Source organism: Apodemus sylvaticus, chromosome 1 (assembly GCF_947179515.1).
Source record: "Apodemus sylvaticus chromosome 1, mApoSyl1.1, whole genome shotgun sequence".
Lineage (NCBI taxonomy): Eukaryota > Metazoa > Chordata > Mammalia > Rodentia > Muridae > Apodemus > Apodemus sylvaticus.
The window spans coordinates 184,353,298-184,364,564 of NC_067472.1; the positions used below are offsets into that span (position 1 = coordinate 184,353,298).

The following is an 11,267-nucleotide window of genomic DNA, read 5'->3' on the forward strand; positions in this document are numbered from 1 at the left end:
AAAGGAGTTTGGTGGCCTACATTCATAATACTAGCATTTGAGAGCCTGAGGCAGAAGGATGGTCTGAGACCAGCCTGAACAAAAATAAGCTGACATGTCAAAGAAACCCTTGTTAAGATGGTGACAGCAGACTTGAAGGAGAAAGGATTAGGTCTTTTGGACACACTGCAAAAGCGAAGGAACTGTAGAGCGCAGGCCAGCCTCTGGCAGGAAGGAAGAGTGAAGAGGCTTGGGCTAGATTCAGGGAGCACAGGAGAGAGCCCGGATGGATCATGAAGGTCCTCGCTAAGACTCTGCCTTATAGGCACAGAGGGAGGTTGCGCAGGCCTGTACAAAAACCGCACACTAGGGACAATGTGCATGAGATGAAAAACCACAGCCAGCCAAAGTGGCTCATGCTTGTAATCTCAGCACTTGAGAGGCAGAAGTAGGGAGGCTTGCCGCAAGTTTGGGGGTTCGAGGTCAACTTGCTTCACATCTATATCTACAGGCTGCTTCTCCCAAAGAAAAGGACTGTGGACTCCTGCCCTGCCCCCCAGCCGCCATTAGCACATTGGCCACCCGCCCACACACATGGACCCTGCTCCATGACCAAGTACCACAAACACTAAAGCAACCATCTCACCACGTGACTACCCACGCCTCTAACCACCATTTAACCCACTATCTCTCACCCCATCAAGACTTTGCCCATCACAGGCTGAGTCAGCTCTGTGGCAGAGCAGCCTCATTCGCTGGGGACAGATAAGATTGGCTCAGACGCTCAGCACTGAGATGCGGGTGTGTGCAGATCTGTTGTGCCCACAGGAGCAGACACAGTCAGTGAGCCGACAGCTCCCGTCACGCGCCTGCCGCTACGTCAAGCACCAAAGTTCACTGGTTTCACTGCCTCATGACAGGTCCGCAGAGGAACTATGTCCAGACTCAGGTCTACCACACTGTCAGGAGCAGGCAACCTCCGAGACAGCCACCCAAAGGGCACAGACCCACAAATAACATTGGTACACATTTGTAACAGTGCTGAGCGAGCCACGGAAAGCCCTATGTGGACAATCCGTCACCCAGGCACCTGATAGCAATGGCACACTTAGCACAGATCCCACGGTGGCTCAGCTACACACAGATGGGTGGGGGTGGGGTGGAAGTGACAGTTCCCATGAAGTCCCTTCAAAGGCAGCTGTAGTCGTTACAGTTGACAATTCTCCAGAGTCCACTTGCAGCGCATGCGGGAGTAGTCAGTGACACACAGGTGGCTTCACACTGATTTACAGGTCCCTGTTCTACGGGGATCTTAAGCTCGGGCCCCAGGCGTGTCCCCGCACCTGCGCCCTCACAACGAGACACTTAGGAACGCCCCATAACACACGCAGAGCGAGCACAGCTCCCGGGAGATCCCGTAGGCACAGTACAGGTGGCACTCTGGTTGTCCTCCCCTGCAACACCCTGCCTGGACCACACTGACAATCACGACGGACACACACGTGCCGTGTGTACTCGGCCCCTGCCCGCCCACTGGCTCTCACACCTCCGCGTTTCCCGTCCCCGCTTGTTTTTCTGGAAACTCAGCTCAGAGTTCACCTCCCCCTAGGCCGGAAGTGCTTGCTATATTTTTAGCCTCTCTGGTTTCCGCCCCTTTCTCTACCCCAGCCCCCAACCCCAGCGCGCACAGGACGTGGCCGCGTGCCCGGCGGGACCTTGGCCATCCCCTTCCCCACCGTCATTCCAGAGGGGATTCCCGGCCACTGTCTGGGCCGCGGATTTTCCCCGCTGGCTACGTGGGGAGCAGGGAGGAGTCAGGCCACGAACTTCCTCCTGGGATTGGAGCATACAAGCGGGGGCCGGACAGAACCCCGGGCTCCTAGATCCAGAGAACAGGGGCTGGGGCCCAGATCTGTTAAGTGGGACTTGGACTTCCAGGTCTGAGGGAGGAGGGCCGGGAGTCTGAGGGAGGAGGGCCGAGCCTGAGTCCCGGTGCTGAAGGAGGCGATCTGTGTGTCTGTGCCATCGGACAGACGAGCGAAGGAACGCGTCGGCAGCCCAGGGCCCGGTGTGGGGCAGGAAAGAGCTGAGCACCTGCCCCCGTGTTTTAGATAATGACACACTTTGTGAGTCCTACAGCTTCGAGTCTTGATTGTCAGCGGGGTTGCCCTGCTTGCCCTGCTCTCTCCCCGGCCCCAGCATCCTTTAGCCCAATGCCAGGCGGCCAGGCTCGAGTCCCAGTGACTCAGCAGGTAGAGGAGGGGGCCGGGCTGAGTCAGGGAAGGCAGAGGCTCCCAGTCTCCAGGGAATCGAAACTGGAATTACTCCTCGGTGATCCAGTCCCAGCTGGCCTCCGAAAACCCCGGCAGGCCCCACCCTCCCCTCGCTTTTTGCGTTTGGTCCTAAAATTGGCTGGCTCAGGGATTTGTAAGCTGGGGCGGGCGGGACGGCAAGTTTTTGCGCCCCTCCTTCCCCTCCTTTCCCGTTGTCCTCGAGACTGTTTACAACAGACTGGAACCCTGGTTACAAGAGAGGAACCCAGGCGTCCGGGCCGCGCGTCCTCGTCACGGCTTCCTGGAAGCCCCCCTCCCCCGCCCCGAGCGAGTGAGTCACGGGCGAGCGGGAGGCCGCAACCGTGCCAGGCAGCCTGCGGCCCGCCCTGCTCGCCCCGCTCACGCGACCAGCCCGGGAAGGCCCCTCGGCCCCGGAGAGCCCTGCGCGGGATTCCCCATCCCCCTCGCCTATGAGGCGAGCCAGAGAGGCCTGAGACTCTGCCTACCTCGACCCAGTGCGCAACGCACGCGCGCCCGCCGAGCTAGAACTTCCCAGCACTGTAATTACACTCCTGGCAATGATAACCCAACACACACAAGAACACTTTTCCACTGGAGATAACCTTGAAATAACACTTTTTACTTGGGTGTGGCGGCCATGCCTGTAATCCTAACACGACTTGGGTGGTGGAGACTGGAAGATCGCAAGTTCCAGGCCAGCCAAGGAGACCCGACTGAAAAACAAAAGCCGTATAGACCTCCTGAGAGTTTAAAGTTGGTTAAGACTGCTTGCATTACAAGAAACCCATTCAACATTGAAGGGGGCCCATTTTTTCAATAGAGGTCAGCTTCCTCCCTCACAAAAGACTCAAGCTGTTCCAACCTCGTGTTGTCGAAAGCAAAACCTCTTAATAATTTAAACTGCAGCCTGGGTAGATGGGTTCTGTCGGAAGGGCGCTGCTGAGCGACCGCTAAGGACAGGTTCTGAGCGGTCCTCCAGGTTCCGGGCCTTCGGGCTTTAATTTTTATTTCCCCTTCCCTTTTTATCTTTCTGTGACCCCACTTCCTCGCAATCCCCTCTCTCTGTCTCCCCACTTTGTAAAGGGCATCTTTTTTTCCGTTCTATAGTAGGGATTGGCTCTAAGGAGCACATGCTAAGTCGCTGAGCCGTTTTATTCCCTTCTTACCTGGGTGGTTTCTCTCTCTTTTTTTTTTTTTTCTTTTTTTTAGAAATAGGACCTAGGCTGGGGCAGTGGTGGTGCACGCCTGTAAATTGAAAAAAAAAAAAAAAAGACAAAAGATGGTGGCGAATGGTTGTGATCCTGGCATTTGGGGTAGAGGAAGGGGGATTGGGCGTTCAATGTCTGCCTCATCTATTGATCGAGTTCCAGGCCCTATTTCTTTTTTTGTTTTGTTTTGTTTCGAGACAGGGTTTCTTTGTGTAGTCCTGAAACTCACTTTGTAGACCAGGCTGGCCTCGAACTCAGAAATCCACCTGTCTCTGCCTCCCAAATGCTGGGATTACAAGCGTGCACCACCACCGCCCGGATTGTTTTTTTTTTTTAAAACACGGTTTCTCTGTGTATTCCTGGCTGTCCTGGAACTCGCTCTGTAGACCAGGCTGGCCTCGAACTCATAAAGATCCGTCTGCTTTTGCCTCTCAAGTGCTGAGATTAAAAGTGTGAACCACCATCTGGCGTCTTTTTACTTTCTAAGAGTCTCACTAAGTTACCCAGGCTGCCCTAGAACCCACAGTATAGTAGAGCCAGGCCTTGGTCTACCAGTCTCCTGCCTCAGCCTCCCCGACAGGCTGGGATCACAGTCCTAACCCAGCGGGCCCTACCTGTGACTGTCTCTCACTGTCTCTTTGTTTTTCTCTCAGCTCCTTCTGGCTGTCTCTGTCTCTCCCCGCCCCCGTCTGTCTCACACGCACACGCCCTCCCGGTCTCTGCCCTTGTCAATTGTCCCCAGAGCCCTGCCCCCACTCCTGCCCCAGTTCTCGTCCCGACTGCCTCCAACCTCTGAAAAGTTCTCGGACGCCCCGCCGCCGTGCCGTCGCCACCCATCGGTCACAGCCCTCCCACCGCCCCGGAGAGGCGCGGGGCCGCGGGCGAGCCGGGGCCGGGCACCTTGCGCACGCTGCCCAGCGATGGGCGGAAGGGGCCTAGCACCAGGCCGGCCGGGCTACGCCGCGGGGGCGCGTCCGGGAAGCGTGGTGGCCACGCCCCCCAGGCCGCCCCATAAAAGGCGAAGGCTCGGTCGGCGGGCCACAGCCTGACTTCTGCGAGCCGACGGCGCGTCTCCTCTGCTTGGCCATTCGCGCCACCATGGATCTCTCTGCCATCTACGAGGTGAGTACCGGGTAGACGGCATCCCGGCATCGCCGACGCACCAAACTTAGGCCCGGGACGCCTCCGCCCCGTCCCAGACCCGCCCTGGCTGGAAGCGAGCGAGGGAGCCCGCGAGCCCGGCGCCGCGGTCCAGATACCGGCGGTGCCCCGGGGACGAAGAGCTGGCGCGCCGCTGCCCGCACCTGTCCAGTGCCCTCCGCTGCCCACGCGCGGCTGGGCGGCCAAGCAGGTGTTAAGGGCCAGGGTGGAGTTGACGCGGTCGGAGTTCTAGAAGCATCTGGCCCCCCGGGTCGGCCAAGCCGGCTCATCCCAGTTGTGAAACGAGCGCCCGATGGGCGGTCATATCCGGGGAGGTCTAGAGGCCCGAAATTGGCCGGCAGCTTTGATTTGGGGGTTACCCTCCCTCGGTCCGCCGGGGACACTGGGCTTTCCTGGATCCTTCTGGATCAGCTTTAGTCATGTGGAAACACTCACATCTCTGTGGTCAGGTTCTCCCCGGGCGTTTGTGTGAACCGGGTGGGGCTCAGACCGAGAACCCACAAACCGGAATGGCAAGCTCGTGAAATGCTTTACAACAGGGGTGGGGCGCCGTCACCTTACCTTTTCTGGTGGCCTAACCGAACCCTGTTCCTCTCAGAGTCTCCTGTCCCTGAGCCCTGACCTGCCATCCGACCACGGAGGAACCGAGTCCCCCGGAGGACTTTGGAACGTGAACTCGTTGGACTCCATCCCGTCTGGGGTCACCTCTCGCCTGACTGGCCGCTCCACCAGCCTGGTGGAGGGCCGAAGCTGCAGCTGGGTACCCCCACCCCCTGGTTTCGCGCCCTTGGCTCCTCGCCCAGGCCCTGAGCTGTCACCCTCACCTACTTCGCCTACCGCAACTCCCACCACCTCCTCTCGATACAAGACCGAGCTCTGTCGGACCTACTCAGAGAGCGGGCGTTGTCGCTACGGGGCCAAGTGCCAGTTTGCCCACGGCCCGGGCGAACTGCGCCAAGCCAATCGCCACCCCAAGTACAAAACGGAACTCTGCCACAAGTTCTACCTCCAGGGCCGCTGTCCCTACGGCTCTCGATGTCACTTCATCCACAACCCCACCGAGGACCTGGCTGTCCCTGGCCAGCCCCACGTGCTGCGACAAAGTATCAGCTTCTCAGGCCTGCCTTCGGGCCGCAGGACTTCACCAACACCCCTCGGCTTTGCCGGCCCTTCTCTGTCCTCCTGCTCCTTCTCGCCTTCCAGCTCCCCACCGCCGCCCGGGGACCTTCCACTTTCCCCTTCCGCCTTCTCTGCTGCCCCTGGGACCCCTGTGACTCGAAGAGACCCCGCCCCAGCCTGTTGCCCCTCCTGCCGGAGATCTACTACCCCTAGCACCATCTGGGGGCCCTTGGGTAGCCTGGCTCGGAGCCCATCTGCACACTCTCTGGGATCCGATCCCGACGACTACGGCAGCAGTGGCAGTAGCCTGGGTGGGTCAGACTCGCCTGTCTTCGAGGCAGGGGTGTTTGGGCCCCCCCAGACCCCTGCACCTCCAAGGCGTCTCCCCATCTTCAATCGCATCTCTGTCTCCGAGTGACAAGTGCCTACCCAGTACGGATCAGCTAGATCTCGAAGAGACGGAGGGGACTGCTTGTTGCTGTGGGGACCTGGGGGACTCCTAAGTTCTTAAGTCCCTTCTGGACATTCCAAGATGCATTAACCCACTCCCCTGGTGCTGGGCTGGGGCAGGTCCCTAGTTTGCAAATTCAGTGTTTGGGTGGATCCGTTCCTACAGTACCAAAGATGTAGCATGCTTGAGGGGGACAGCTGACCGTTGGTCTTCCAGGCCCCAAATCTTCTGTTGCTTTTGAGATAGGAGCTTATAGTACAGCACCCCAGGCTGGCTTTGAACTCGGTATAATCCTGCCTTAGCCTTTCCCAAGTTCTGGGGTTACAGGTATGCACCAGCCCCTCTCCAACTCTGGTCTCCTGGAATCTTAAGTGCTGTGAAGAGCCGGCTCCCACAATACTGTCCTAATTTTTATGAGACCCCCAAGTTCCCTGTCTGGTGGTTGAAGCCTCTCCTGAGAATCCTGGTGCTCAAATTGCCCTCCCAGAGCAAACAGCCAAAGCCATTGCCAAACCCCTTCTCCCCTAACCAACGGGCCCTTTATTTATGACGACTTTATTTATTGTAATAAGATTTTATAATATTTATATATATTGGGTCGTCTACTCCGTTTTTCTTTTTGTAATGTTAAAACTGATACTGTATTAAGTATATACTATAATATATTAAGTAATATATTGTTACCATACAAGTCTATTTTTGTGGGTATTTTTTTGGAATTTTTAAATAAAAGCTTAAGTGTGAACTGAGATGGAATTTTTTTTCCGGGGCCCAGAGCCTTGTGACGTTGACGGATGGTGGGTAATCTGACCTCCAGACCTTGCCGCGAGCGGTGCTGTCTAGGGGGTGCTTACCTGGCAGGAAGTGACGTCGCCAGCCGGTTGTTCACCTGAGGGGGCGTGGCAGGATGAGGTCACCCAGTGGGAACAAGGAGAGCTAGTTCTCCTGGCCGATGGGTGCTTGGGGCCCGTCCCTCCGGCTCTTGACCCAGCCCGGGCAGGGACGGCATGTTTCCGTCCCCACGGGGCCAAGGAAGGAGGGCGGGGCGGGGCGGCGAGGACGGAATGTGCCGGAAGGCGAGCCCGGGCGGCCGGGGTCAGGGGTCAACCCATAGCCGGGCCCTAGGGGACGCTGAGCCCCGCGTAGACAGCTCGGGCGGACCTGACAGAGGACTTACTTTAGTTTAACTTGTTTTCTTTTTAAATAAAGTGGACCCTGGCTCACTCTGATCGGAGCTCTCGGCAGCCTCCTGCCTCTGCCATCCTGGGGTGACGAGCGCGGCCTCCATGCCCCCCGTGTAGTGTAGTGTGGTAGTCAGGGATCGGGTCTCTTCTTCCACCAAGCGGGTCCCGGGATCGAGCTAGGGCTCAGGGCTTAGTGGGGAGCCCTTCACTTGCTGAGCCCTCTCGCGCTTCTTTATGGAGTTTTGTTTGTCGGGGAGGGGGGGGGGAAGAAGGGAAGACGGGGTACATCTGCACCCGAGCAACTCCTGGCAATCCTCCTGCCTCGACTTTATAATGTTTAGGATTATATCTGCGAACCCCCCCCCCCCCCCGGTTTGGGGCAGGGGCGTTTAAGAAGTGTGAGAACTCTAGGCTCCATTGGGCATCGCGACTCGGGAGTCTCCGGAGTCCTAAGGAACCGCGGCCTCCGCGTCTGCCGACCCCGATCGGGCATTTCCGGAACTTCGCCTGGCTCGGCTCGCGGGGCGCACGGCTAGGGCGGCCCCGTCGTCCGACCATACAAGGAAAAAGGCCGAGCCGGCGGCCAGCGGGGCTGGGCGGGCCGCGCCCGGAAGCTGCCGCGTCAGGCCCGCGCCCCGCCCCTCCCGGGTCCCCCTGCCCCCCCACCGCTCAGCCTTCCCCCCCCCAGCCCTCCCGGGCTCCCCCCCCCCCGCCCAGCCCCTCCCGGGCCCCCCGCCCCCCCAGCCGAGCCTCCCCCTCCATCCCGCTTCCCTTTCTTCCCCAGCCCCTCCCACTCGCTGCTGTGACTCCTCCCCGTCCCCCGCCCCCTCCCCCAGCCCTAGGACTTTTGTTCCGTTTGTTTTAGGGACCCACCGGTTCCCCCCCTCGATACTCCCCCCCCCCGCCCCCCCGCCGGGCCCTTGGCTTCCTCCCCTAACTGTATCCCCTTAGCCTCGCTCTCCCTCTCGCCCTGCCTCTCTCTCACTCCATTCTACTCGCCTTTGGTCTCCTCTCCCAGGAAGCCGCCTCCCTGGTGAGACGGAGCTCAGGCCCTGGTGTGTAGAGCAGGGTTGGGAGAGGGAAACACAAAAGTCCCCGGGGCATCGGGAAGGTAGCGGCAAGCAGCACTCAACACTGAGAGGAAGAAATGGGTGAACACTAGAAAAAAAAAAAGAAGTTAAATTCCAGCACTTGGGAGGCAGAGGCAGGCGGATTTCTGAGTTCTAGGCCAGCCTGGTCTACAGAGTGAGTTCCAGGACAGCCAGGGCTACACAGAAAAACCCTGTCTCGGAAAAAAAACAAAACAAAAAAACCACAGGTACCACCCCTGGCGCACTAGTCCCCCTTAAAAAGCCTCGTCCTTTGGGCTTGCGCCTACACCACACACACACACACACACACACACACACACGGGCTGTAGCTAAGTGGAGCGCTCTGTAAAACCCTGGTCTAAGGAAATGACCTCTCCAGGTCCTGGACAGATGGCTCAGAGACTGAATGAGCTTCTCTTGTACAGAGCCTACACGACAGGGGACAACTCCGATTCCAGGGGGTCCAGAGCCCCTCCTGGCCTCCTTGGACTCAAGGCTATGACACCAGCGACACTGGAGGCACAGCCAAGACTACAGCTCACTCCAGCCTCCAGGGCCCTCTCATCAAAAGCCACTGCTAGTGTCCAGTTCTAAAAGCCCCTCCTTCCTCCCTACAGTGCTCCGGGAAGCTTGTTAGAACACCAGAGTCAAGTCACAAAGGTCAAAATCCTCACCACAGCCCGACGGCCTCACACACACACACACACACACACAGTTCCCCGGCTAGCTCTTCTCATCTCCTCCACTACGCCCATCTTCAGCCCCGGGGTGTTATCTGGGCCATCTCCCTGCTGTTCCCAGGGCTCCTCCCTCCCCAGGTGTCTGTTCAAAGATCTGCCCCGGGGCTGGAGAGATGGATCTGCAGTTAAGAACTCACTCAACACGGCCGCTCGGACAGAGCACCTGGTTTGATTCCCTGCATCGTGAGGCTCAGGGCATCTGCGCCTTCCTAACGTGGTGCACAGACACCCTAGCAGGCCAAATAAAACAACTGTGATGACCTGCATCCACCCACCTGCTCCATGTTTATCAGCACCTAAAGATAAACTTACTCTGCGATGGTGAGGGAACCAGGAGTTTAGGCCGGTCTGGGTGACATGGGGAAAGTCAAATTTTAAAAAATTGTATTTAATTCGTAGACTTTTAGCAATCGGTCTCCTTGGTAATCAAGTCCTCAGAGACAGAAGGTACAGCACTTGTACTGTATTGAGTATGTACTTGTGTTGGGTATGTGTTGAAAATAAAATCGGTTCAGAAACCTGAAGAAGAAAAATATACAAAAAGAGCCCGTTGTAACCATCCATCCTAGGATTTGAGATTTGGATTCCTTTTGACGCCCAGGCCATTTAATGAGAGGCGTTATTGCCCTCTGGCGACCAGAATAGAAACTGCAACTTTGGGACTGTTCCACCGACCATTGCAAAAAATTCACAAGAAAATGTTCATTCTTTAAAAATTATGTAGTTTCCGGGTGTAGTGACGCACGCCTTTAATCCCAGTCCTCGGGAGGCAGAGGCAGGGGCATCGTTGTGAGTTCGAGGCCAGCCTGGTCTACATAGTGACTTCCAGACCAGCCAGAGAGTTACATGGTCTCAAACAAGCCAAACCCTTTGGTTGAATTATAAAATCTGAAGACTTCGAAACTGATGACAGAGAACACACACACAAAAAGGAATAGATGAGGGGAAGAAAAGGAAGTGCTCCAGGTGAGGATCGAACTCACAACCTCGGCATCGCTTACGCCTTGCACTGACATATAAGTACCGCGCGCTAACCGATTGCGCCACTGGAGCTCCGGCCGCACCCCTGCGCCACAAAGTCCTTCAGTCAGTTGTAGTCGCACGACTTTGTAGCATGGCCCGGCCCAGTACTGCATATGCAAATATAAAGCCCGCCGAGCGACCAATAAGAACGAGCGTGCGAGGCCATTCCGGATTCTCACGCCTCGCGGGCCCTTGCTGTAAAAGGTAAAAAGTCCTCCCGGCTCGCGCTGGCTCCTGGAATGTGGGCGGAGCCTTGCCATTGGATCCGCCCACTGGCGATTATTCAGAGTAGGGGGCGGGGATTTGTAAAGGCCTCGGCAGGAGGGCGTGCCGGAAGGCGGCCCCTCCCCCCGGCAGGCGGGAACAGGATGTGAGCCGCGGCAGCGGCCAGGAGGAGGAGAAGCCTCGGGCAGCCGCCCCCCCCCCCACCCCGCCCCACATCTGGGACCCGACTCTCCCCGCCCCAGATGCGGCGCGGCGTCGCCGCCGCCCCCACAGCCCCAGGACACTCATCCCGGAGCCCGAGGCGTGCAGTGTTGGACCCAGGCGTCCGGGACCTCGGTCCCTCGTCTTAAGAGACCCGCAAGTCCCGGCTCCCGCTCAGGGCCCGGGACCTCTGATGCCCAGCGCCCCCTCCTGGAGGAGCCCGGGGCTCGGGGCTCGGGAAGGCAGCCCCGAGGCTGAAGGCCCGTCCCGCGCCCGGCTTCGAAGACCGTAGGATCTATGGCCGTGCATCCCTCCCACGGGGTCCCAACTCTGAGTTCAAGATCCCCTCCTGGAGCCACTTGGGGACAGGACCCCGCACCTCGACTTAGGGCTGCAGCATCCATCACCTCCAGGAGACCGAGGAGTTAGCCGGTCCTCGCGGTCCCTCCCGGAGGTGACTTCATCCCTGCCCCTCGGGTTCTGGAAACTCTGGAATCCCGGTGCCCCCGACAACACACAGCCCTACCTAGAAGACTGAGGAATGTGGGTCCCCAGCGCCCTGGTCTGAGGCTCGCGTAGAGGGTTGCAGCA

General features: G+C 58.3%; 1 protein-coding gene, 1 long non-coding RNA gene and 1 other non-coding gene across 3 annotated transcripts; 1 reads left to right on the forward strand and 2 right to left on the reverse strand.

The window, feature by feature from the left end:
- Positions 1-2,871: 2,871 nt before the first annotated feature.
- LOC127672522 (uncharacterized) lies at positions 2,872-4,421 on the reverse strand. Its single transcript, XR_007974986.1, has 3 exons — positions 4,272-4,421; positions 3,440-3,518; positions 2,872-2,986 (listed from the first exon to the last, which is right to left on the reverse strand). It is a non-coding gene; the product is annotated as an uncharacterized LOC127672522 (long non-coding RNA).
- A 79-nt stretch (positions 4,422-4,500) lies between these two features.
- Zfp36 (ZFP36 ring finger protein) lies at positions 4,501-6,961 on the forward strand. Its single transcript, XM_052167625.1, has 2 exons — positions 4,501-4,603; positions 5,241-6,961. Exons 1-2 carry the CDS (start codon positions 4,580-4,582, stop codon positions 6,177-6,179), a joined length of 963 nt encoding a protein of 320 aa, XP_052023585.1. The 5' UTR covers positions 4,501-4,579; the 3' UTR covers positions 6,180-6,961.
- Positions 6,962-10,185: 3,224 nt separating this feature from the next.
- Positions 10,186-10,280, reverse strand: Trnai-uau (transfer RNA isoleucine (anticodon UAU)). The gene is made up of 2 exons: positions 10,243-10,280; positions 10,186-10,221 (listed from the first exon to the last, which is right to left on the reverse strand). It is a non-coding gene; the product is annotated as a tRNA-Ile (tRNA).
- Between the last annotated feature and the right edge of the window lie 987 nt (positions 10,281-11,267).